This window comes from Danio rerio, chromosome 6 (genome assembly GCF_052040795.2).
Source record: "Danio rerio strain M-AB ecotype USA chromosome 6, GRCz13ab, whole genome shotgun sequence".
NCBI lineage: Eukaryota > Metazoa > Chordata > Actinopteri > Cypriniformes > Danionidae > Danio > Danio rerio.
This window is the reverse complement of record NC_141026.1, coordinates 54852950-54879688: the sequence shown is the minus strand read 5'-3', so window position 1 is coordinate 54879688 and position 26739 is coordinate 54852950. Positions and strand designations below refer to the sequence as shown.

The 26739-nt window shown below is 35.4% G+C and overlaps 3 protein-coding genes and 2 pseudogenes across 7 annotated transcripts; all 5 read right to left on the bottom strand.

The window, feature by feature from the left end:
• Positions 1–3803: 3803 nt before the first annotated feature.
• On the bottom strand, positions 3804–8165 carry or90e2 (odorant receptor, family 90, subfamily E, member 2). 2 transcript variants are annotated; one of them, XM_087254793.1, is made up of 2 exons: positions 4123–8165; positions 3804–4065 (listed from the first exon to the last, which is right to left on the bottom strand). In XM_087254793.1, exon 1 carries the CDS (start codon positions 7693–7695, stop codon positions 6763–6765), a length of 933 nt encoding a protein of 310 aa, XP_087110919.1. In that variant the 5' UTR covers positions 7696–8165; the 3' UTR covers positions 3804–4065; positions 4123–6762.
• A 985-nt stretch (positions 8166–9150) lies between these two features.
• On the bottom strand, positions 9151–10927 carry or137-8 (odorant receptor, family H, subfamily 137, member 8). The gene has a single exon (XM_087258241.1). It carries the CDS (start codon positions 10805–10807, stop codon positions 9875–9877), a length of 933 nt encoding a protein of 310 aa, XP_087114367.1. The 5' UTR covers positions 10808–10927; the 3' UTR covers positions 9151–9874.
• Positions 10928–12747: 1820 nt separating this feature from the next.
• On the bottom strand, positions 12748–16112 carry or90b2 (odorant receptor, family 90, subfamily B, member 2). 4 transcript variants are annotated; one of them, XM_087254797.1, is made up of 4 exons: positions 16062–16112; positions 15140–15217; positions 14327–14389; positions 12748–14209 (listed from the first exon to the last, which is right to left on the bottom strand). In XM_087254797.1, exon 4 carries the CDS (start codon positions 14167–14169, stop codon positions 13120–13122), a length of 1050 nt encoding a protein of 349 aa, XP_087110923.1. In that variant the 5' UTR covers positions 14170–14209; positions 14327–14389; positions 15140–15217; positions 16062–16112; the 3' UTR covers positions 12748–13119.
• or140-1p (odorant receptor, family H, subfamily 140, member 1, pseudogene) lies at positions 17489–18421 on the bottom strand (annotated as a pseudogene).
• Positions 20832–21746, bottom strand: or139-1p (odorant receptor, subfamily 139, member 1, pseudogene; annotated as a pseudogene).

The following is a 26739-nucleotide window of genomic DNA, read 5'->3' as shown; positions in this document are numbered from 1 at the left end:
TATACTGAAACTTTCCCTCTAAAAGGGCGTCCTTGGTCTTATCCATATTTGTTTGCACATTAAACACATGCAGGGCCGGAGCAAGCTAAACTGGCACTCTAGGCAAACAGCAAACGCTGCCCTCAACCCGAAAGTGACCGGTTCGCAGATGAAAGTAGCGGATAAAAGTGAGAACTGGGGGGTTTGCTCACTATTCTGCTGCCCAAGGCGGCCAACTGGGTCACCCCTATGCACGCTGAACAAATGTCGGCCACAACAGAAAATAAAAAAAACTGCAACTGCGTTATTAATTTTTTTTTACACGTTAAATAGAATTTTGACAGCCCTAATATGTACATACAGGGCTAGAAAATAAACTTTTTGTCTTGTTTGCGCTGTTGCTCCTAACTTTAAAAATTTAGGAGCTTCAGCCAAAATTTTGTCGCACCCACCATTTATATGCACTGTTACTAGAAGTTTTATAATAACAGATTAAAACTAACAAAACTAAGAATTAAAAAATAAATGCATGTGCCCTTGACATGAATGAAACCTAGTCAACTATAATGACTGTGTTCTCACAGGTGGTGTCTAATATTACACAGATGCTATTGACATATAACTTATTATATGCCTACATCTTCTTAATAGCAATAATAGTCTATTTAATAGCTGCAATATTAGTTTAATCTAAGTGAATGCAAGACCTTTTGAGATGGTGTACGCAGGGATAAATTTTACATGCCTGCATGGCTAACAGAATCCTGACAATTAAAGGAAAGATTAACCAGAACCTCTCATGATTAAATTGTGTTGTGTAGATGCAAACGTGGTTACCTGCAAACTCCATCCTATAGATTTTACGTTGAAAGCTGTAGTAATTTTCATAGCAGACTTCAACCCAATGCAAGTCTTTTATCCACTCTTCGAAAAGTGTAAATGGTGGATTAACATTCACCACATGATCACTAATAAGATGTGCCATTATTGGTAATTTTAGGTGGTTTCTAAAACAAAATTTGTCAGTGTTGTTTTTCTTCTCTCGTCTTCAATGCTTCACATTTTCGCGGCTGTAGCTCCCTGTCATCTAAAGGCATTGACTGAGTGATTGACAGCTGATATTAACCAACCAACTCATGTTAAGTTCTAGTAAGTGGGCTATTCATAAGAGCTTTAAGGCTTTAAGCAAGCATTGTAGGCTTTGTTTACTGCAGCAAGTTGACAAGACAACTGTTTTGAACTATACGTTTGAGGTGCAAAGATGCATTCTGCATGAATGTCTCTTAAAACCGTGCATGCTCTAAATATTTTGCAGTGAAAACAGGTCGCACAGCAACAATTTTATGCACTCGCAAAAATGCTTCCAAATATATTTTGAGATCGCTTAGATAAAATTTTGGGCGCATATACCCAAAATTCCACCTATAAGACCATAGTGAGAAGGTTTAATTAGCAGGCTAATTAGCAAAGTTTTGCTTAAAGTATTGCAATGCACACAACACCATAATGAGGACATATTGTTGGTGCGTGTCTGGGCGCATCTATGACTAAGACAATTTGTCTTTGTGTGTATCAAGTGCCAAGGTATTCAGTGTAATGTCAGCAAACCACCAAGAAGGACAAATCACATCTGTTGGTAACTGTGGAATCAAGAGGACGTTCTCTGAAAGGGATGCCCAGGTGTTAACCCAGATTTTATCCAAAAAACATAAAACCACATCTGCCCATCTTACGGCAGAATTGAACGTGCACTTCAACTTTCCTGTTTCCACCAAAATTGTTCTTAGCTCCAAAGGATCAATAAACACAGCCAGGATGCTATAGCCAATCCTTTGGACACTCAAAGCCAAACACCAGTTTCAATTTTTGCCAGCAGGAAAAATCTTGAGCTGTGAACAATGTGAAACATGTGTTGTTCTGTGATGAGTCCACTTTTCTGGGGCCTCATGTATCAACGCTGCGTACGCACAAAAACTTTGCGTACGCCAGGTTTCACGCTCAGAATCGCTCGCGTTTGGATTTACTAACAATGAACTGAACGTGGGAATGTGCGCAGCTTCATGGCAGCTTTCTGGCAGGCGTACGCACATTTTTTGTGCGTGTCTGTTTTATTTCCATTGGCGACTCCTAGAGGCAGTTGTGTTAAATTGCTCTCTACAAAGTGTCTGAGCCTTGCAATGGCAGCTGTATAAGACGGGTTCAGCAGGTATATAAGGTTTCCATACCATACATTTGACCAGCTAAACATTAAAGCACAATTTGTAGCAGTCGCCTGTTTTCCCAATGTAATCTGAGCGATCTACTGCACGCACATTGCTATAAAGACACTATCTGAAGATGAATTTGCATGCGTGAATCAGAAACATTTCCATTCAATAAATGTGCAAATAAAATATGATGCTTATTGATATGAACTTATTGATGATTCCTACTTGTCTTTCTCGTGATAAATTATTGGCAAAATCTGATATGTAGCGGGGGAAAAAACAAGAGAGAGTTCATCAGACGCTGGATTCGAGCCGAATCCATGCTCGAACGTATCAATTCATGATCACAAGCGTCTTACGAGCGCGCCACTGAGACTGTTAAGCGTACTGCAACATTTTACAGATATAAACCACACTATTTCTTTTTTTTTAATGCACTCAGTGCGATATGTTCAGACCCAACTGTGTTGACTGCATCAGCTAAACTCTCCTACTCTTTTTTTTTTTCTTTTGTTGTTAATTCCGGAGAACAAACTTGCAAATAACACCGCTTTTCTCCGGTCTACCTCCGAAAGCAGCACCTCCAATTCACATTCTGTTCAAAGTTTCTCTTTTTGCTTGCTTTTGCCTTTGCTTTTTCGTTGGGTTTTGCCATTAGCATAGTCATTAGCATATTCATACGGGGGAGGAGGCAGGGAGGGGTTTTGTGCTTGTGCATGTTGCGCTCAGTTTCACGTTCATTCAGATGTACAAAAGAATATGCAAGAGATTCGGCGTACGCAGTGTTTTATACATCTGAATTTTTTCTGCGTACGCACATTTACAGCTTTGTGCGTATGCAATGTTTTAGTAAGATTTCCACGCAAGTCTTCGTACATGAGGCCCCTGGTGTTTCCCACATCTAGGAGAGCTATATTGTGGAAAAGCCCCAAATAAGGCCCAATCCCAATTCTATTTTTGTACCCCTTCCCCTGAGGCCTTACAAAGGAGGCTTAGGGGGAAAGTCTTCAATATTTACCCCTAAAACTTGGGACAGCACTACAGCACCTGCACACATCATCATAGGTCATCGCAATCTCTTGCTTCATATGAGATCACCGATAGTGACTGCTGTAGTTGTTTCAGTTGTGCTATTTTTTGGTATTTACCTTCAAGAAGTCACAGAAGGCATATATTATGTTATCATAACGATCTAATGTGGCAATAAGATTGTAACTGTACTTTGCATTTACACAGCGGCCATATTCATCTATATAAACACACAAAAGCAACATTACATTATAGCAGACTATAAAAAGCCCATTCTCAGCCACTAGACTTTTCTGACAGGGTTTTCGAGTGTCATCGAGTGTCAGAATGTTGTAGGACTGCTATACATGAGTTATTATTATGGATTATAGATCGCAAAGTTTTGCGTTTTTTTATTTTTTTATTTTAAAGAAGGATGGTAACACACAAATGCAATTATGAAATGTATTAAAACGTGTTTGTTTGTCGTAAAAATTCATAATAATGACGAAAAATACTAGTTTGTGGATCTCCTTACTTTGGAGTTCAGCAATACTGCCGTTTTGGCTGGTGTATTCTGGGAAATTTTCTTACCCCTTGGTTTTGAGTGTGGTCCTGAAAAATATTCGTTCAAAGGGCTATTTGCCCCTTCCCCTAAGAGCTTAGGGGTAGAATTGGGATTGGGCCTAAGTGTACCACCCAGACTGTTGCATGCCCAGAGTGAAGCATGGAGGTGGATCAGTTATGGTTTGGGCTGCAATATCATGGCAGTTCCTAGGCCCAATACAACTGCTGGATGGTTGCGTCACTGCTAAGGACTACCGAACCATTCTGGAGGACCATGTGCACCCAAAGTTTCAAACATTTTATCCTAAATACAGTGCCTTGTATCCAGATGATAATGTATAAATGCACACAGCAAGATTACTGATGTTCATGTAAATGTAGTGAATGAGAGAGCAAGTTATGAGCTGTCTGTGACTGGCCTGAAAGGTGATCGATGCACTCACTTACACGGACATTAGAGCATGAAAAACCCACATCTATCCTCTGAACCATACAGATATATGAGCAACTGATCTGCTGACACATTAGCTAATTGACGAGGCTTTCAGGCCGTACACACACTAGGTACAGTTGCCTCGAACCGGGCCAAAGCACGCTTGTCCCCCCTCCCGTCTCACACTCGACGGCCCGCACTCACACCACAAACGGGCTTCGGCACGCTTACGTCATCGCTGCTGCACTGTTCAGTGAGAAGCACTCTCACTCACTCAGCAGCACAGTGCAGATTTCTCTAGTTATATCATTTCAGTCGTTTGATATGCAGTTAAATATTTCGCCTAACAGTCCTTAGAGATGCGGGGACACGCAGTCAGATATTTCGCTGAACAGACCCGCCACTTTTGGCGCTCATAAACAATCATAAAGCTCTCGTGCTGCAGGAATGAGGAGGTCTGCTGAAGGCGCGCAACTGTCGTGCAGTGAGGGGTTTGTGTCTTTAATAAGCTACGGCAGTTTGCAATCACTGAAAAGTAAGAGTGATTAATAAATCCATATAAAACAGTGCCTTTAAAAGTCAAGTTTCGCTTTCAGTTTCGGGCTTTGGTGCGTTTTGCACTCACACACAAGCGTATCGCGACAAAGCCCAAGTGAACCAGGCTCAGGCACACCTCTTCCAACCGGGCCAGGGCCGGCCAAGTGAACCTTGCTTGAGCCCGATTAAGTGCACTCACACTTCTCAAACAATCCGGGAAACGGGCCTGGGCACGGTACGGATGGCATAGTGTGAGTAGGCCCTAGTGTGAGTAGGAGCATCCCTTTAATGCTTTCAGAAAGATTTCAAATGCTGTGTCAGTTATATGGTATAATCACACCATTAAATTTATTGCAGCCAATATTGCTCTTCTCCTTCTGATGGCTGCGCCCTTAACATTTTATTGGCTGGGGTTTGAGGACCGTATAGAGCTATTGGGTGAAAGTTGTCAAATCATGTAGTGTGTGGGCCTTCTACTGTAGATCATTTACTTAGTGTCACAATGGCATTTACACTGTACTGTTCAAGTGACTCAATTCCGATTTTTTTCTCCCATGTGGCACAGATCAGATATGGCCCATGTACGTGTAAGCAGGAACAAATCACATGGATTCCAATTTACTCAAATCAGGTTCAGGCCTTCTTCATATGTGGAAATTTGTCCGATGTGAATCGGATCTGTGTTCTCGTGTCTGCAGTGTAAGCAGATAGATCGGATTCTCACCTGTCAATGCCAGTCGCGCGCTATTAAAAACCATAGCAAATGATGTAAAGTTTGAGTCTCAAATGCTAAATCTCATACAAGAGGACTTAAACAGATTTATATTGTTACATAGCACAGGTGTTTAAGCATGTTAACAGGAGTGAGAGAGAGAGAGAGCAATGCCTGCCACGTAACCAATATAAACTAATATAAAACTAGTGCATACATCACGTGCATAAATCGCCATGGACAATACATTAAGATGCCTAAAGGTTTTAAAAAAAAGCCTATATATATATAAAAAAAATGAACAAATGAGAACCTTTCTGTGATAAACTATAGTAAAAGAGCATGTCAAAAACTGTGAACAGATTACATACAGGAATAGAGAAGAGAGCACTCCACTATTTAATTATCAGCTGTCAGGAAGCACCCGCTCTTTTTTTCCTGGTCATTGTGCCTTTGCCGTGTGCTGTGTAAATGCAGACAATCAGATATGAGTCACTTTTGAAGGTGATTGTAAACAGATCATCAAAAAAATCAAATACAGTCACAAAATCGGAATTGACCATCAAGATCTGCAGTTTAAATGCAGCCATAGTGTAAACATCACAGTGACTTAAAGACAAAATCAAGTCAAGTAGTCTGAACAGCACAGTGGTCTGCTGATGTTTAAGTCTTGTAGTGTGAACTTACTTTTAGGAGCTCTGTTAAAGATATTAGGAAAGTATGTGTACAGTGAGCCTGATATCTTTTTAATTACCTTAATTTGCATTCATTATGTATCCTACTTTTTCCATTCAAATTGCCATGTTCAGTTCTTTGCTATGACAGATAAAGAACAGTCATTTTGTTCATTTGTGATAAATAACAGGGTGCTATATTTTTGTTTACATTTACTGAATTTATATACACTTAGGAAATGACAATGCATTTGAGATTGACATTTATTATTAAAGACCTTTCCAGCAAAATGGAAATAGTGAAAGTCCCATGCTTTTCTAGATGAGATACAGAAATTATGATGTTTTTATTATTATAAGTTTTGAAATTATTACTAAAGATTTGACATTTGCATCATATGTTCCAGATCACTCATCTAACTTACATTATGCTTACATTGGGAATTTACACTAGGAAACATTTCTTTAAATATGACAAAATAGTTGTTAAAAGGAAATATGATGTCAAATAAAATTTGAAGTTTCATAAATTATGAATGGTTTCTTAAAAAGGTAAAATGCATAAAATACAACATAGCATTGTTTCTCAACAGAGAGTTAATGAAATTGTAAACAGCTTGAGTAGGAGTCTTTTCTTTCCTTAGCTTATCCTTTAGTTGATTCAACCTTTACAATAACTAATTTACATGCAACAATGCCTTTCATGTGACTATAAAACACTTTATCTCGAACACCGTAAATCATTGGGGTGAGCAGCCGCGGTAGTAAATTTGTCAGAAGGTAATTACAAAAGAGCAGTTTTGACCAATCAGCTGGTGACAATTGAATATACATTGCTTCTATGGAACCAGTAATGTAGGACAGCATACAGAGCAAAAGCTGTGCTCCGTGTAGCAGGATGGTGCTTTGAGCTTTTTTTGCTGAGGATTTATCAGTGGAGGCCTTTCTGGCTGTGATCAACACTCGACAGTATGTGTATATGAGTATTAGCAAAACAGCAGATGCATAAATGCTTGACATATATTTTTTAAGTTCTTCATGGTATGGTGTGTTATATAATTTTGCTGGGGTACAGACAGTCGCTTTAGCAATGATAGAAGGATCTATAAGTAAAAGGAGAATAAAGTCAGCCAATCCAGGTAAAACTCCAACACTCCATATCAGAGAGATGAGGATGTACGTCCTGCGCACTGTGCAAATCTGATGGTGATGCAGTGGTTTGCAGATGGCAATGTAACGCTCAATGGACATACCACCCAATGTCAGAAGAGTGTTCGTCTGAGTTTTTGCGACTATCAGTAGTAGTATTACACAAAATGAGAAAGGTACATTTTGCCATGCATAAGCCATCACAGAAAGAGAAACACTTAGAAAAACCATGAGCATATCATTGATAACCAAGTGAATATATAGAATATATCTTGGATCATTGTAGAAAACTGAACTCCTAAAAAATGTAAACACAAACAAACCATTGATGGAGTTAATTGTGATTCCAAAGACAACAACGATTACATTTCTAACCAAAGCATCCTTAAATCTGTCCTGTGCATTATACTGAAGCATCGTGGAGTTCATCACCTTTATGTGCGCCTCTTACAATAGAGTGATTCAAAATCCAAAGGTTTTTTCTAATATTGTAGGTTGTTTTAATTACATCAGTGTCAGTTCAGTGGATATCTGTAAAAAAATTCCATGTGTTACCTGATATGGTAATTAAGGTTTTATTTTCTGTTCTTAGATCAGTTACTTCAAGTTAAAATGATTAAGGTGATAACAGTTACCTAATCCGATCGTTTTGCCCAGTTTGCTTCACTCCAGAAATGAACTCAACCGTTTATATACACATTTGAAATGTAAAAAAGAGGGAGGGCGGATGAGAGAGTGAGCAAGCGTGCATGCGAGCAAACTAAACAATTTGATGTTATTTTGGTCACTTTGCATTGCTACACAACCAGTTAAAGTCAGAATTATTAGCCCCCCTTTGAATTTTTTTTTCTTTTCTAAATATTTCCCAAATGATGTTTAGCAGAGCAAGTACATTTTGACAGTATGTCTGATAATATTTTTTCTTCTAGAGAAAGCCTTATTTGTTTTATTTCGACTAGAAAAAAAGTTGTTTCTATTTTTTAAAACCATTTTAAGGACAAAATTATTTGCCCCTTTCAGCTATTTTTTTTCAATTGTCTACAGAACAAACCATGGTTATACAATAACTTGCCTAATAATCTTAACCTGCCTAGTTAACCTAATAAACCTAGTTAAGCCTTTAAATGTTACTTTAAGCTGTATAGAAGTGTCTTGAAAAATATCTAGTCAAATATTATTTACTGTCATCATGACAAAGATAAAATGAATCAGTTATTAGAAATTAGTTATTAAAACTATTATGATTAGAAATGTGTTGGAAAACTCTGCTCTCTGTTAAACAGAAAAAAATAAACAGGGGGGCTACTAATTCTGATTTCAACTGTGTGTGTGTGTGTGTGTGTGTGTGTGTATATATATATATATATATATATATATATATATATATATATATATATATAGTTGAAGTCAGAATTATTAGCCCCCGTGTTTATTTTTTTTATACATTCATGTATAAAAAGTTTATTAATTTTCCTTCGACTTAGTCTCTATTTTAGAGGTTGACACAGCGGAATGAACCGCCAACTATTCCAGCATATGCCTTACACAGCAGATGCTCTTCCAGTCGCAATACAGCACTGGGAAACACCCACCCACCCCCCCACACACACACACACACACACACACACATACCTACGGCCAATTTAGTTTATTCAATTCACCTATAGCGCATATCTTTGGACTTGTGGGGGAAACCAGAGCATCAGGAGGAAACCCATGCCAACAAGGAGCGAGCATGCAAACTCTACACAGAAATGCCAACTGACCCCGCTGGGATTCAAATCAGCGACCTTCTTGCTGTGAGGCGACAGTCCTAACCACTGATTCACCGCTCCAACCATTTGGGTAGATGACAAATATGTAATAATTTTCTTTTTTAAAACATTTAAGAATTTTTTTATGTGTATTTCTGTAGTCTGATGTTTGAAGACATATAGGAGGTCACTAAGTTTATTAATTCCTCCACTCTCATTTTATTTTAGTTTTTGGTACTCTTTACTAAAATATACTGTAAAAATGTCCTGTGATGTGACATAGCATACATCGAGTAAAAAACAACACTTATAATATACAAACAGCATGAATGTGATTTATCTTCACTGTTGGACAATAATCTTCATATACTGCTATTTATTTTTATTAAAATAATGAATGTTATTTTTCCACATGTTGCTGCATTTGTAAGACATAGAAGACATAACGTCTTTGTTCGCTCCTTTAGGGTATGAGGGTTACGACTATAACTGAGATTTTTCCTTTCATGTCAGGAACTCAGAGTTACGTCTGAACAACATTGAGATTATATGTAAAGCACCATAGTATTTGGATCTGCCACATATTTGGTGAGATGAAGCAAATAGCGTGAGAGCACAGGTGTCTCCAAAGGTGCAACCTTTCAACATCCCCAGGCCCTTGATTGCCACAATATGGGAATCCTTAGAATTTAGGGTTGTTATTTGAATCTTTTTCTTAGCTAAACCCTAAGCTAAGGGTTTTTTTATAGACACAACAGTATATTGTTTTACAATATAACAAAATGCTTTCCCAAAGAGAATCAACAGAGAAGAAAGGAAATGACAACCAGCTAGATAGGGATTCTTTTCTTAGCTTATCCTTTAGTTGATTCAACCTTTACAATAACTAATTTACATGCAACAATGCCTTTCATGTGACTATAAAACACTTTATCTCGAACACCGTAAATCATTGGGGTGAGCAGTCGCGGTAGTAAATTTGTAAGAAGGTAATTACAAAAGAGCAGTTTTGACCGATCGGCTGGTAACAGTTGAGCATACATCACTTCTATGGAACCAGTAATGTAGGACAGCATACAGAGCAGAAGCTGTGCTCCGTGTAGCAGGATGGTGCTTTGAGCTTTTTTTGCTGAGGATTTATCAGTGGAGGCCTTTCTGGCTGTGATCAACACTCGGCAGTATGTATATATGAGTATTAGGCACACAACACATGTATAAATGCCAGTCATATATTTGCTAAGTTCTTCATGGTACGGTGTGTAGTATAATTTTGCTGTGGTACAGACAGTTGTTTTGGTAAAGATAGAAGGATCAACAAGTAAAAGGACAATAAAATCAGCCAATCCAGGTAAAACTCCAACACTCCATATCAGAGAGATGAGGATGTACGTCCTGCGCACTGTGCAAATCTGATAGTGATGCAGTGGTTTGCAGATGGCAATGTAACGCTCAATGGACATGCCAGCCAAAGTCAGAAGACTGTTCTTATGAGTTTTAGATGCTATTATTAGTAGTATAACACAAAATGGAAATGGTACATTTTGCCATGCATAAGCCATCACAGAAAGAGAAACACTTACAAAAACCATGAGCATATCATTGATAACCAAGTGAATATATAGAATATATCTTGGATCCTTATAGAAAACTGAACTCCTAAAGAATGTAAATACAAACACGCCATTGATGGAGTTAATTGTGATTCCAAAGATAACAACGATGACATTTCTAACCAAAGCATCCCTGAATCTGTCTTGAGCATTGTATTCAAGCATCGTAGAGTTCATCGCCCTGATGTGCACCTCTGTGATTCAAAAATCCAAAATGTTTTTTCCTTGTTGTTTGAGTTTACAAGAAACCTGTTTCAGTCCAAAGTCCATCAAGCACATTTATATCCAGAAGCCTTTTTCAAGTGCTACCTGATAAAGAAATACAAAGACTGTATTTTCTGTTCTACATCAGATCAGTTATTTAAAATTACAATTAAAATTGACAGGAATTCACCCTATGGGTTTGGCTTCTCCAGTACCCTCTACTTCAGAAATGAACTGAACAGTTTATATACACATGAAAAGGGAAAGAGGGAGGGGGGAAAGGAAAGAGGGCGTGTGTATGTGAGCGAGAACTAATTAGTGAGAATCAAGCTAAATATTTTGCTATTCAAAATAAATTATATTTACACACAGTAGAAGTCAGAATTATTAGCTCCTCTTTGAATTTTTTTTTTTTTAATATTTCCTAAAGTATGTTAAACAGGGCAAAGAAATTTTCACAGTATGTCTGGTAATATCTTATCTCCTAGAGAAAGTCTTATTTGTTTTATTTTGGCTATAGTAAAAGCAGTCTTGAATTTTTTAAAAACTATTTTAGGAACAAAATTATTAGCACCTTTAAGCAAATTTTTTTTGACATTCTAAAGAGCAAACCATCATTATACAATAACTTGCCTAATCGCCCTAACCTAAATAACCTAGTTAAGCCTTTAAATGTCACATTAATCCGTTTAGAAATGTCTTGAAAAATATCAAGTAAAATATTATTTACTGTCATCATAGCAAAGAAAAAATAAATCAGTTATTAGAAATGAGTTATTAAAACTATTATGTTTAGAAATAAATCTCCTTTCTGTTAACCAGAAAGTGGGAAAGAAATTAAACAGGGGAGCAAATAATTCAGGGGGGCTAATAAATCTGACTTTAACTATATATATATATATATATATATATATATATATATATATATATATATATATATATATATATATATATATATATAAATCAAGATGCATTTACTTGTAAAAACAAACTTTCATGAGAACAGAAGTCTTGTTTACTTTTCTAATTTAATTAAAAGAAACTAAAAACAAAATGCTAAGCAAGATAGTAAATGTGCAGTACATGTAATATTTAATGCCATATACTATGAATTTAAGAAAAGGTCTGATTTAAGTTTTTATTTAGTTTCTTTTCCTCAAACAGTTTTTCTCAATTACTAACAAGCATTTAAGTCTTAACACAGCAACAGAACTATATCACAAAATTAGCCAAATAGTACACAGACTACATTTCAAAATGCTGGATACTTTTTTCTACATTTACTAACTCTATCAAAAGTTCTTTTGAGTTATCAGACTCAAAATCAAGTCATTCAGTCAAAACATAGCTCTAGATTTCTGTCCAACAGTAACAACAAAAGACAGACTAATAAAATGCAAAAAATTGATTTACTAAAACAGCATTGCTTGTCAAGTTTTAGTCATTTTAGTAATAAAATACAAATTTAAAGTAAACTTCATTTGTGTGTGTGTGTGTGTGTGGAGTTTATTTACAAAAAAAAAAAAAACAGCTTTCTAATATCACATTTTTTGTGCATTGAATAGTACAATAGCAAAACACATGATTTATGTTAATTACTAAACCTTGAGATGTTTCTCACATTGTGTATTGAAGAGTACCACTGCAAAAACACATGATTTCTGTAAAACTGAAGGAAAAAAACACCCACAGAATAACCCACAAAATCTGCAATGATTCTTTGGGGTTTTTTTTGGGCTGGTTAAGGTGCTTTATCGCACAAAACTGCACAGATTTAGGTGTTAGGTGCTACTTACTGTTAAGTGCTTCCCTTGTAATTACAGCCTAAGATCCAGTTTTGGTGCTACAGTTTTAATAACCATAAATTCATAGCATAATTCTGCCCTTTAAAAAACAAAAAGGAAAAATATATATTTTCTGCCATGCTCAAAAAAGAAGATACATAATTTTGATATAGGATAAGCTTATGTGAAAAAAGTAAGCATTTTAGAAATGTGTTAGTTGACTGAATATTGTGTGAAAACAACAAAAATTGTGTTGGTCACAACAACAGACTGATGTTGTGCTATTTGTGTTTAGAAAAATGTGACTACGGATTGAACAAAAGTATGTTAGCAATTGAGAAAAACGATGAAGCTTTATGGCCAAAACACAGTTTGAAACTTATTTGCTGCATAGACATTAGGTATTAAATCAAGCTATTAACGCATATAGATATGTGCATGCAAAATAAAATATATAAAATAGTTTTAAACACTAATTGCATTGTGTAATATATTTTTAGCTCATGATTTGGCTGGTTGAACTTTTACATGAAATAATCGACATAAAAACAGCCCTTTCAGGTATTTCAAAAAATGTTTATCTCGAACACCATAAATAAGAGGGCTTAGCAGTCGTGGTAATAAATTTGTAAAAAGATAATTGAAAAAGGTGATTTTTGACCGTAATGTGGGAAGAAGTTGGGCATAAATCTTGTCTATAACAGGAGTAATATTGGACATCATAGAGAGCAAGAGCTGTACTCCATGTAACAGTATTGTATTTTGGGCCTTTTTTGCTGAGGATTTGTCAGCGGTTGCTTTTCTGGCAGCAATCAGCACTCGACAATATGTGTACACAAGAATTACCCACACAACAGATGTATATATCCCATGTGTAATTTTACTCTGTTCTTCATGGTACGGTGTGCTATACAAATTAGATGTACTACAGAGAGCACTTGTGTAAAAAGCCAAAGGACGAACAATTGAAAGGAGAATCAAGTCAGCCAATGAAGGTAAAACTCCAACACTCCATATAAGAGAGATGAGGATGTACGTCCTGCGCACTGTGCAGATCTGATTGTGATGCAGTGGTTTGCAGATGGCAATGTAACGCTCAATGGCCATACCAGCCAAAGTCAGAGGAGTGTTCTTATGGGTTGTTGAGGATATTAGTAGAAGTGTTACACAAAATGGTACAGGAACATTTGGCCATGCATAAGCCATCACAGAGAGACCTACACTGAAAATAACCATGAGCATATCGCAGATAACCATGTGAACATATAATATGTATCTTGGATCGTTGTAGAATATTGAACTCTTGAAGAAAGTGAAAACAAATAATCCATTGACGCAGGTAATTATGAGCCCAAGAAGAACTGTGGTGAAATTTTTTGCGAAAGCCTCCACATATCTGTCTGCATTAGTGTACGTAAACATTGTAGAATTCATAACTCTTTCACAGCGGCATGAAGTTCTGCGACTTAAAAATATGAGCTTCCTTTTTCTTGACTTTTTTGTTGGTTTTCTTTGTCCTCCGAATGACATCCACAAATTTTTGAAGGCCATCAAGCGAAAAGATGAGTATTTTCCATCTTTGTTATCAGATCTGAAATTAAATTCAACATAGTAGGTACAGTATGAGCAAAAAGACATGACTTCCAAAACAAAACATACTATGTATGTATGTAATTATTTTTAAAAGTGTTAAGAATAGAGGGCTCACCTTCTCACCTGGCATTGCCGATCGATTTGTGCCTTGAAATGTAAATTCTGCCACGTTTAAATACTTCAGATGAGGATGAATGACGGATAGTGAGGAGGGAGGGAGATAGAGGGAGAAAGAGAGAGAGAGAACGCACGGCAAGTTTGATGGACGATGGTGATTCCATTTGTGTCTTTGTTTACAACTAATTAAACATTGAAATTAGAAAAAGGCTTCATTTATTTTCTATTAACTTATTGCAGTTCATGTTTTAACTACGTTTACATTATATTTATTAATTTAGCAGATATTTTTATCCTAGGTGACATACAACTGAGGATAAAAGAAACACTTTAAAAAAGTGCAGCAATATATAAATGCTATGCTAAGTCTAAGATAGTTTGAGAAATAAAATATTTACTCAAGTTCCTCTGAGGCAAAACAGGATCTTAATATACAGTGCTACATACAGTTATGCTGGGTTCACACCAAAAGCAAAATTAAATATTTTCATGAATGACATGAAAAGTTTGACGTGTTTGCTGTGAACATGCCTATTTTGCCTCACTCGTTCAAATAATTCAACTTGATCAGAAAATTAGGATTGAGAGGAAAAACATCCCACAAGTGAACCTATTGGACCCATCATTACATTCACACACAGTTCAGTCTTGCTCCAGAGTAAAAACCACATTCAAATCAATAACCAAACCCACATTTTTAAAATATGTTTCAAAAAGTTGTTTTGTAACATGTTATGATAGCTAAGCACTGCCTACATGCTTGCCTTGTGAGTGTGTGTTTGTTCTCTTCCATAAATTTTTGTTAACTCACAGAAATGGAGATACATGCAATCGCAATTTGAACGTTTTGAATCCAGTTATTTTCTTCCACTGGAGCTGGTTTCAAGTGCTTAAAAACAAAATAGAAAAAAATGTGTTATTTACAATTACCAAAAAAAAAAAAGTTTGTACTTTTTTCTCATAAATTCCTGTAAACTAAAAAAAAACAGACAATCTACCTATAATGACAATTGACATAGCTGAAATATCTGAAATATCTCGAAACTATAAAAATATCTAAAGTGTGGTAAAAAACTGCTAAAATATAGTGTAACAAATTCCACTTTATAATATCAAACAGCACAATAAAGACTCAATTTGAAAAATTAAATACATTCAATCAGGCAACCAGGTGGGGATGGGGGATACATCCCCCTCACTTTTAGAGACAGACCATTTAGAAACAAGTGATTAATCATTAAACATAAACTTTTGGATGTCATACAGCCCCCCCCCCCCCCCACCCCCCCACTTTCAAAATGTGCGCTATGTCCCTGCATTCAATTGCAATGGACAGTGCTACAAACAACATTTGGGTAGTTTATCATGAACTAGTGAAAGACAGTTGAACCTAGTTGGTGAATGTGTTTTATGAATGTGTGGTTATGAAATAATTGAGTATTATTTGGCTAATAAAAACGCTGAAACCTGTGCACGTTGAGTTAAAATATAAACAAATGTTAATTTGTTGTGTGACGTGACTAAATTACGTTAATGTTACTACTGAATGCAAACTAGCGTCTCAAACATGGATCTCATAATGCAAAAATATACCTTCAAAATACACAACATGTATCGTGTTAAAGTCATTTTACTCTGCATAATTTAAGACTTATCTGTTAGTATTATTGAATTTTTTTGTGCTTTCATCAACCTGTTTTCGGTGTAAATTAATATTCGCTGGTCAAACTTACCGCAGACGAAAAAAAAAAGTTTCTCCGTCCGAGTCTCTCTCGTGCGCGCGCACGCACGCACTCACGCAGTCGCGGGAATCTCTTAAAGTGACAGTACTACAAATAATTATTGGGGTAACCTGCTGTATAAAATTTACTGATGAAACATAATTTGCTGCAAATAGAGCACATGTAAACGTGTTTAAAGTTAGAAATACTTTAATTAGTTGTACATTATCAACCGAATATACACCAAGCCATATGTTGAGGTCTTTAGTGAACGGATTGACTAATTTTAATTATTTTTGTGACTCTTGACAAGGTATTTATGACAGAAAATAAAATTTATTAACTTCCAAAAACAATTAGGAAGCTTATCAGTAAGCTTACAAGGAGTAATACAAACATGACAAAGCAAAAATGTTATATGTTTACAGTAGGCTTTAATTTTTGTGATTTTATTTTCTATATACACACTCTAAAACCATAATGAAAGCCACTGCAGACAATTTAATAAACAATTTGCACATATTTTGATAAATGCCCTGAAGAAACGTTTAAGTCTTTATATATATATATATATATATATATATATATATATATATATATATATATATATATATATATATATATATATATATATATATATATATATATATATATATATATTATATTTTTAAATGTATATTTCCAGACTTTAGATACCTGCGTCTTATTATAATAAATATGAATGAATTCACATTTGTCACATACAATGACAGTCAGGATTATAACCCCACCCCCCCCCCCCCCACCCCTTGTTTATTTATTTATTTATTATTATTATTATTTTCATGGTTTTATATTAACTCTTTATTCATCAGATAGCCACACCTAGTACCCAATGCCTAATATACAACTTTTTTATTTTATTTTGCAAATTATGTTTAACAGAGAAAGAAATGTTCACAGTATGTCTGAATAATATTTTTTCTTCTGGAGAAAGTCTTATTTGTTTTATTTCGGCTAGAATAAAAGCAGTTTTAATTTTTTTAAGCATCATTTTAAGGTCAAAATTAAAAGCCTCTTTAAGCTAACTTTTTTTTCGATAGTCTACAGAACAAACCATCGTTATAGAATAACTTGCCTAGTTACCCTAACCTGCCTAGTTTACCTATTTAACCTAGTTAAGCCTTTAAATGTCACCTTAAGCTGTATAGAAGTGTCTTGAAAAATATCTAGTCAAATTTTATTTACTGTCATTATGACAAAGATAAAATAAATTAGTTATTAGAGATGAGTTATTAAAACTATTATGTTTAGAAATGTGTTTAAAAAAAATCTTCTATCTGTTAAACAGAAATTGGGGAAAAAACTAAAGGGGGCTAATAATTCTGACTTCAACTGTATCACAATAACACATTTTATTATCACCAATTATCAAATATACAAAATAAAACACATTCTGTTCATACTGCAGTTTTCTTTATAGTGATTATCTGTGTCTTTACGTGTTTGCAAGAGTAAAACACTTTGATACGCTCAAGAAATTTTTGATCCCTCAACCCATAGATCAGAGGGCTTAATAACCTTGGCAGAATATTGGTCAGCAGAAACAGCAAGAACAGAATAGTGGTTCGACTCTCAGGAAAACGTTCTACAAGTGCAGAACTCACAACCTGGGTGACGTAGGACATCATACAAAGCAGAAGCTGAACTGCATGCAGAAATATTGTGTTTCGGCCTTTTTTAGCAGACGTTCGATCTGCACTTGCAGCATTTGCTGCAGAAAGGACATTGAAGTAGGTGATAATCAGTGAAATCCACACAAGTGACAAATACACAACATTCACCACAGTTTCTTTGATACTGTGCTCCCAGCTGTTGTAAACGAACGCACTGTGGCATAAATTGGAAGTTGAGAAAAAGCTTGCCGTTCGGATTGATATTGCAATGAATATATCACTCAGAGCTGGCAGTGCTGAAGCAGTCCATATGAAACAGATGAGCATGTAGGTCCTGCGAACTGTACATATTTGCAAATGATGAAGTGGCTTGCATATGGCAATGTAACGCTCTATGGCCATACAGGCCAGGTTTAGTGGAGTGTTCTTGCCAAGTATACTAAGGAAACAAATTACAGCACAACAAATAGAGACATTGAAGGCGCGCAAAACATATGTTGTGACTTGCAAGCCCACAGAAAACGACAGCAAAATCATGTCATTGATAACCAAATGGATGTATAATATATATCTTGGGTCATTATGGAAAACAGTATTTTTAAAGAAGACCATCACAAATGTTCCATTGATAAAGTTGATGATTAAACCAAGAGCCACGCTGATGAAGTTCTTGATGAACTTCTCATAAAATGGATCCGCTGGAAGTGTGTTGTTCATTATGAACCTGAAATAGCTGAAGAAATTTAGTGGTTACATGATGTTATTATTTTTATGAGCATTATTACACTAACGTATCATTCCAGCACTGTTAATAGGTAGCAGAATAAGCAGTACAAGATCAATTTTTAGGCAATATAAAATAATAATAAAAATAAAATCAGTGAACAAATATGCACAATATTTGTGTATATTTATGCTTACTTTTACAAAGTTTGCTTAAGAAACAAGCAAGAGTGCACTTAGCTTTAGCATCCAGTGCATGGACTTACCTGTATTGTTATAGACCCTGATCTAGACTATATCCAAGGCAGCCTTTATAAGACCTAATAATTATAAAATGTTTCCGCTCCCTGAGGAGCAGACTGAACAGCTGAGACCTTTCTGCTTATAGTTTGTGCATGCTCATTTTAATGTTGACTAATATTGGGGAGGTTGAGCTTACATTCAAAACCATATCTTTACAATTTATTCCACACTATTAAATTCTGATAAAGTGTTTTATCTTATACTATTTATCAAAATCTTTAAATAAAAGCATTTTAAAATATTTTTTGGCACCAGGAATGTGAACATATTAAAATTTGGATTTTTTCTTTTCCACTGAATCCTTTCGACGGGAAGGGCATTCACTGCATAAAACATATGCAGGAATAGTTGGCGGTTCATTCCGCTGTGTCAATGTTCCAAGTGTGAATGTTAATGTGAATGTTCCACTGAATCTGAAAAGTTTATGAAGCCTTGTCCTGTTGCTTTTTAAATGTCGTAAAACAAAGAAAAACATGTTTTGTTGTGTTTTTGTCTTGTTTTTTAAAATGATTTAAAATTGACTCTAACTTCACTTTAACAACAGAATATCTTATATTCTAAAACATTTATCATAAATGAGTTTAAAAATTTATTTTCTTTATATATTTTACCTTTAGGATCTATTTTTAGTAAATATGGGGTGGCTTTTCATTTTAATGCTGACGTCACCCAGAATTATTTCCCTCCTAAAAATAATGATAAAAATAGCCTTCACTCCGTTATGAGATGTCTAATCAAAGGTAAAACCTGACTGTTGTCAATTTTTTTCAATTTCAAGTGGAAAAATCTGAGCTGGTGTGGTTTGGGGATCCTACCCCTCTGGAATTATTAGGTTTTAGTGAGCTATCAGCTTATCAAAAACCTGTTGTTAGAAACCTAGGGTTTCAGTTCGACCACGATCTGAAATTGAACAATTAAGTAATTCAGTTGTTAAATCCAGTTTTTTTCCATTTACGACTTGTGGCAAAAGAGAAGTAATTTCTCTCGTCTAATGACCTTGAGAAGGTGATCCTCGAGTCCAGGGCTCCCTCCTGTCGTTGGGCGAGGGAAGATTGAGCTCAGGACGATCTCAAAACTCCCCTGCAGCTAAGGCCAAGGCGAACTTCCTAAGAGCGAGACGTCTGGTAAAAGAGACTTAGGTTTATTTGGTCTATAATGTAGAGCACAGGTGTCAAACTCAGTTCCAAAAGGGTCGCAGCTGTTCACAGTTTAGTTCCAATCCTAATTAAACACACCTGATCAAACTAACTGAGTCCTTCAGGCTTGTTTGAAACCTACAGGTAAGTGTGTTGGAGCAGGGTTGGAACTAAACTGTGCAGGGCTTCGGCCCTCCAGGAATTGAGTTTGACACCCCTGATGTAGAGCGTGTTTGGGCCTTGAAAGGAAACCGGGTAACCCGGGGTAAACCCATGGGGACACGGAAAGAACATGCCAGATGTTCCAGCAAAGAGCCAGAGCCATTGGAATTCCTGCTGGGCCACTGTGCTGCCCGTTCTGGGTAAAGATGCATGAAGAGGAGGAGGGGGGTTTTCTTCAAGATGAAGATAGTTGTAGAGAGAAAAGGAGGATATATAGGAACTTGGGCCCTTTTGATTGGAGGATCGTGATTAGCTAATATGAGCCAGCTGGGTCAATCATAAGCACGTACCCCTCTCGAAATTAGTTTAACATATTAAACTTCACTTAATGTTGAGGGGTTGATGTGGTGATGTAGGACTTATTAAATGAATTATTTATATTATTAATTATTTATTTAACTAATTAATAATTTAAATTAGTATTGATTGTGTACAGCACTTTGGGCAATGTCGTGTTGTAAAAATGTGCTATATAAATAAACTAACTAACCAACTAAATATGAACTAGTAAAACGAGTTCATTTTTTGGACACCCCTGGCAGATTTGTTTTCATCTCTTGAGCTTATGAAACCATTATTTTTGACTTTTTTTCTTTTTCAGAATACATGAAACATGGCATACATCTTGATTTAAGAATATTTAGATTTTTACTTTTACACAGTACATGAGACAAAAATAGAAAATAGTTTTGGAAGTGTTTACAAGCACATCATTCATATGGCACATAGAAATAAACAAAGCGTCAGCCCGGCTTCTGAGAGAAATATCTGACAGGTTTCACTTTCCGTGCTTTAGAGATAAAACATCTCAGCCAATATTTACGAAACTTCTCATCCCTGAATCCATAAATCATAGGACTGAGAAATCTGGGTATGATATAGACCAGCAGAAAGTTCACATAGCGGATCTCCAGTCCGTACATTGGAAACAGTTGTATGAGCGGAGCCTGCATGGACGGCACCACAAACGCCAGCAAGCAGAGCAGCAGCTGAACTCCATGAAGAAGCACCGTGTTCCTGGCCTTTTTGGCTGACGTCAGATCAGTGGAAGCTGCTCGCGCTGTCAGCATGATCTTACAGTACGTATAAAGCAAAGTCAAGAAGACAAAAGAGAAATACACGCTATCAAACACACAGTTCTTGTAATAAATGGAGCGGTCTGTGAATAAGAGGGAGTGATCGCAGAAGATGGAGGTGTGGAAGAACATTGGAGGCTCTTTGGTGATGGTGATCAACAGGTCGGTCAGTGGAGGAGTGAAGCTTAGTAGGTAGATCAAGGCGATGATCCACATGGTGCGTGTGATCGTGCAGATGTGGCTGTAATGGAGAGGAAAGCAGATGGAGATGAAGCGCTCCAGGGCCATGCCGGCCAGGATGAGGGGGGTCGAGCGGGTGGTCGTCACTGCAGTCATGATCAGTGGACAACAGGCAGATGCTAAGATCTTGGAGAAGGCATAACTCACCTAGAAAAGAATCATAAACAATGCATCAGTGAAGGATGAAATTACGTTTTTAAGCATGAAAACTATTACAGGTTAGGTTTGTGATGTTTTTGAATGATGTACACTGGAAAAGTCCAGGAAAGTCCCATTGAGATACAATATGTCTTCTAACAGGGAGTCCTGATCAAGACAGGCAGCATAGGATAGAGTTACTAAAAACTACATATACAACTCATAAACATACACAAATAAATAATATAAACCATTATCAATTATTAAAATGTGCACTGTTACAAATAGACTGACTTTAAAATGTTTTAAAATATAGAAATAAAAGGTACAGATTCCATATGTAGTATATCTTGAAGCTCATTCCATACATATGGAGCATACTCAGAGCTCCAACCTGGTTTTACCAAACAGGACATGTTCGTGGGTTAACATTTATGTTGATACTGGAACAACATTCCAATCAGTCAATCGGGATTAGGAGATATAAGGTTTACCTTTAGGCTTATGGCTAGGTTTATTTACTTCTACATAATTGTTATCCAACTATTGTTCCCCTCTGATTTTGGGAATAATTTACTGTTATGGTTAGGTTTAGGGGTATGAATTACATTTTTCAACAAAAATTATGTTCCAGGATCAACACAGATGTTAATCCTGGATTGCATTGGCAATACTCAGAGAATACAGAGAACTCTGTTTAAAAAATGGCATTTTAAGCAAGAGTGTATATGCTAATCTGGTATTATTAGTATTTGAGAAGTACACCAACAAATACAGCAGATATATACTGTGGTAATTTACCAACTAAAGCTTAAAAATGTAAAATTAACACATGTTGTTTTCTCCTTGACTGATGTTTTATATAAATTACAGTGATGTGTGTGTGGTGTGTGCACTTGAATCAGTGACAAATTGTAGGACACAAACAATATCCATTTTTAAAAACATTTAGAGATGCATGCATATAAAGTATATCTCCATAATACACTGCTGACAGAAGCGTCCTTTTAACTAAATGTTTTCAACTGCAAAGGAGAAACTTTTTTACCTCATTAATTTAACCTTTTAAAGGAGTAGTTTAAGTAAATTTAGTCACTGTTTACTCACCCTCAAGTGGTTCCAAACCTTTGTGAGTTTCTTTATTCTGTTGAATAGAGAAGAATATATTTTGAAGAAAGCTGGAAATCATTGACAACCACAATAGAAAACACAAATACAATGGAAGTCAATGGTTAGAGGCTTCTAGCTTTCTTCAAAATATCTTCTTTTTTGAAAATAACAGAAGAAGGAGAGTCAAGGGTGAGTAAATGATGACAGAATTAGTAAAGTATCTCTTTATGATTTTTTTTCTCAATTTCCAAGTCAATCAATGCATATTTTCATGAAAAAAATCATGCTGTGAATAAATTAAAATTAAAAAAAAATTATACCTAACACAATATTATAGATTAAATTTAACAGGTTTATAAACATATGTTCAGTTACAAGTAATTATGCATTTTAAAAATGACAGAAACCTTAGACGTTTCCTTTGTAGACAATAAAAAAGTCTATTTGTTTAGAAGGAAATGAATAATTTTGTGCTACAAGTTCAAATGAAATTGATCAAAAGTGACAGAGATAAATTCTATTTCAATTAATTATTTTTTTTTTAAACTTTAAATTAATTAAAGTATTCTAAAATAAAATAAAAATAAAAATGTTTTAAAATATACCAATAGTACTTCTGAGTCTCAAAGCAGAATATTGAAATGAATTCTGGTGATATATATATGATCATGACATATGATATATGAATATGATTTCTGATAATCGAACACTGGGAGTAATAATGATAAACAATCAGCATTGTGTCAGAAATAAATTAAATTTAAAAAGTACTTTAAAACAGAAAGCATATTTTAAATCGTAATACTATTTGACAAATGTAATTCTTTTAAATGTAAACGATTTGATGTGAATTAGAGAAGTATTTTATTCAAAACGTTAACCAAAACACAAAGTATTTCAAATAAACTCAAAAGTGTTCAATTCAGTGACATTCAGACATTCATATTTATAACTTAAGTGTCTTTTCAATTAGTTTTCAGCTCATCTCAATACTAACCACATATAAGGCGGTGACCAGAGTCAGTTGTATGGCATCATTAATGACCATGCAGATAAACATAATATAGCGTGGATCTTCATAGAAGAAGCTGTGCCTGCGGAAAGTGGACACCATACTGCAGTTGAGGATACTGAGCGCCAGCCATACAAGCATGGCCATGATGTTTTTGGTGAGAGCAGCGCTGAAGCTGTCTCGTGGTACAACATTCACGGGGAGTAATGTAACGTTACTGTATGAGAAACTGCTGGAGTTCATGATCTCAACCTGTAAAGATGAAGCACAGATTGCAGACAGTATTTATACAGCGCACAATATAAAGAATAAGACAGGCTAAACATTCTGCATTGAATCATTCACCCTTTAATTAGATAGTAGTGAAAGAAATCTAAAAAGATGTGCAAAAATAATGGATTGTGAAGTCAAATGGCTGTATAAGAAATGATAATACCTTTACTGTATATGCAACAAGATGCATGTTTTTCTATCGCACAGGCTTACTTGCACAATTACATAAGAACATGTCGTCACCCTTGAATTATAAGGTTCTGTCTGACATTTTTGTTAAAATTGAGTTATTGACATATTCTTATTAAATGACAACTTATTTACATTATTACATTTTTTTTGTTTAAGTTGTTTACATCTTAAGACCTTTAAAAACAAATGTTACACACATACTGTTTGCTATGGAATGCAAAAACTTCAACATCTCAAAATCTTTCAGAACACATATAGAACCTTATAATTCCAAGGTGACGGTGTAGCTATATAATTATAAATGCACCAAATGCCAGAGCATTGAATGATATTACAAAATGCTTCATTTTAAGATTATTAGAGTATAAAGGTGTTGGTTATAGTTCAAATCCCTCTTACCTAAAAGCCTGCTGCTCTGTCTGGTGGTCCAGGCCTATGCTAAATCTTATATACTGTATGGGTGTGATAATTATCAAGGTAGTGATTGGACAATACATGAAAACCCTTCAGGGGGTTGTCATTGCACTCCATACTGATTTGTTTGTTAAAACCAAGAATGTAATAGGAGATATAAACTGACACATTAACCTGAATTGAGTAATGTGTATTAGATGAAAAAAAAAATATATATATATATATATCATTTGGGTATTACTTCTACTACTATTTATTTTATAATTGTGGCACTGTAAATAAATAAATGTCTCCGCTGTGTCCTAAAGGTGAGAATGACGGCCGTTATCCCAAATACATGTATCATTTCTTCAAAAAAAAAAACTGTAGAGTTGAACATGTGAGGTAGTAAAAGCTTTTTATTCATTTAATGTACTGTAGATCGGCTATGAAGTGCGCATTTGTATCATCAATGAGTGCTGGTGAAATGGATATAAAAAAACAACACAGAGAGGTAATTTGCTACACAATCTCACAGCAATTCGTAACTTTTTGATTTAGTGCCTAATTCGTATGAATTCGTACAATCTAATTTGTACAATTTACAGTAGTACAATTTGCTCATCCCCCCAATGTCGGTTGGGTTTAGGGGTGGGGTTAGGTGCCACGCCTCCTTTTTAAAATCTTAAAATTTCGTACGACTAAACTTGTACGAATTTGTACGAATTATCCACTAAACTGGCAAAATGTAAAATACATTTTCTCGTGAGATCAGGTTAAAACAAACACATTATTGCGCTAAAGCTTACCTTTTATAACACAACCCTGCTAAAAAATCCAGCTTAAACCAGCCAACCAGCTGGTTTAAGCTGGATTTTTCAGCAGGGAAAAACAACATCACGCAGGCATATTAATACAGTGTGTCAGTTAAATCAGTCGACGGTTGAAATTCTAAATTTTAAACCAACTGGTTGAGTTATGCTATACATAACCAAATAAAGGTGATAAATAACCCAACAAAGCACCAAATATTTAACCCAACTAGTTGAGTTATTAATAAATAACCTAATAAGGGTTAAAAATAAGCCAACAAAGCACTAAATATGTTTAACTCAACCATTTGAATAAATAACTTAACGTTTTTTAGAGTTTAGGCAAATTGATCATTGGTGGAAAATTGATTATTTTTTGGAAGAAACTAGATGTTTTTAACAATATTACTTGTAATTCATAGTTGCAGCATAATGTTCTAAATATATAATATTCTGATAGTCTGGTTATTTAATAAACTGTTAATCACTCTGATAAAATATTTTTGAAGAATGATCAAATACAGTTATAAAAATGCTTATAGACTGTTTCGTGACATTTACACCCAGAACAATTGAATGATTTTACTGTATGTATTGGTAAAAGCAGATTTTGAAGGTAAATAAATGCTAGAGCTACCTTTTTATAGTATCAAACTAATAAACAAATTCATATATAAATGGATAACACCAGATCAACAGTGATATTGTCTGTATAAGTGTCAACAATGAGATTTTGTGTCCACAGCAAATCAATTCATAATGTTAATTCATTTTATTCATTCATTCATTTTCCTTTCGGCTTAGTGCCTTTAATAATCAGGGGTCACCACTTATCTACCCATCACAGGAAAACATGCGTACACACTCATTTACACACTTAGTTAGTACAGACAGTTTAGCTTACCCAATTCACCTGTACCGCATGGAGTTGTGGGGGAAACCGGAGCATGGACTTGTGGGGGAAAACGGAGCACCCGGAGGAAACCCACGCCAACACAGAGAGAACATGCAAACTTTACACAGAAACGCCATCTGACCCAGCCGAGGCTCAAACCAGCGACTTTCTTGCTGTGAGGCGACAGTGCTAACCACTGAGCCTCCCTAATACAATTTATGTTTCAAATTGTTGTAAAATATATTTTTGGTGCTGCACTGTGATTATTAAATAATATTTCTTTTAATATGCTATCAATTGATTCTTGCTCACATGAATGATTATTTTTACACTGAATTAATTGGGTGAATTAAAGCTGCACAACAGAACTTTCAAAACTATAATTTTAAAGCTTGTTTTTGCATGTAAATCTATGAGATTAATTCTCAAATATATGAAAAACATCCCACTGTTATATTGTTGGCACTAGGAGTCGCTGTGAAAATATTGAGATAGAGAGTTTTGTAGGAA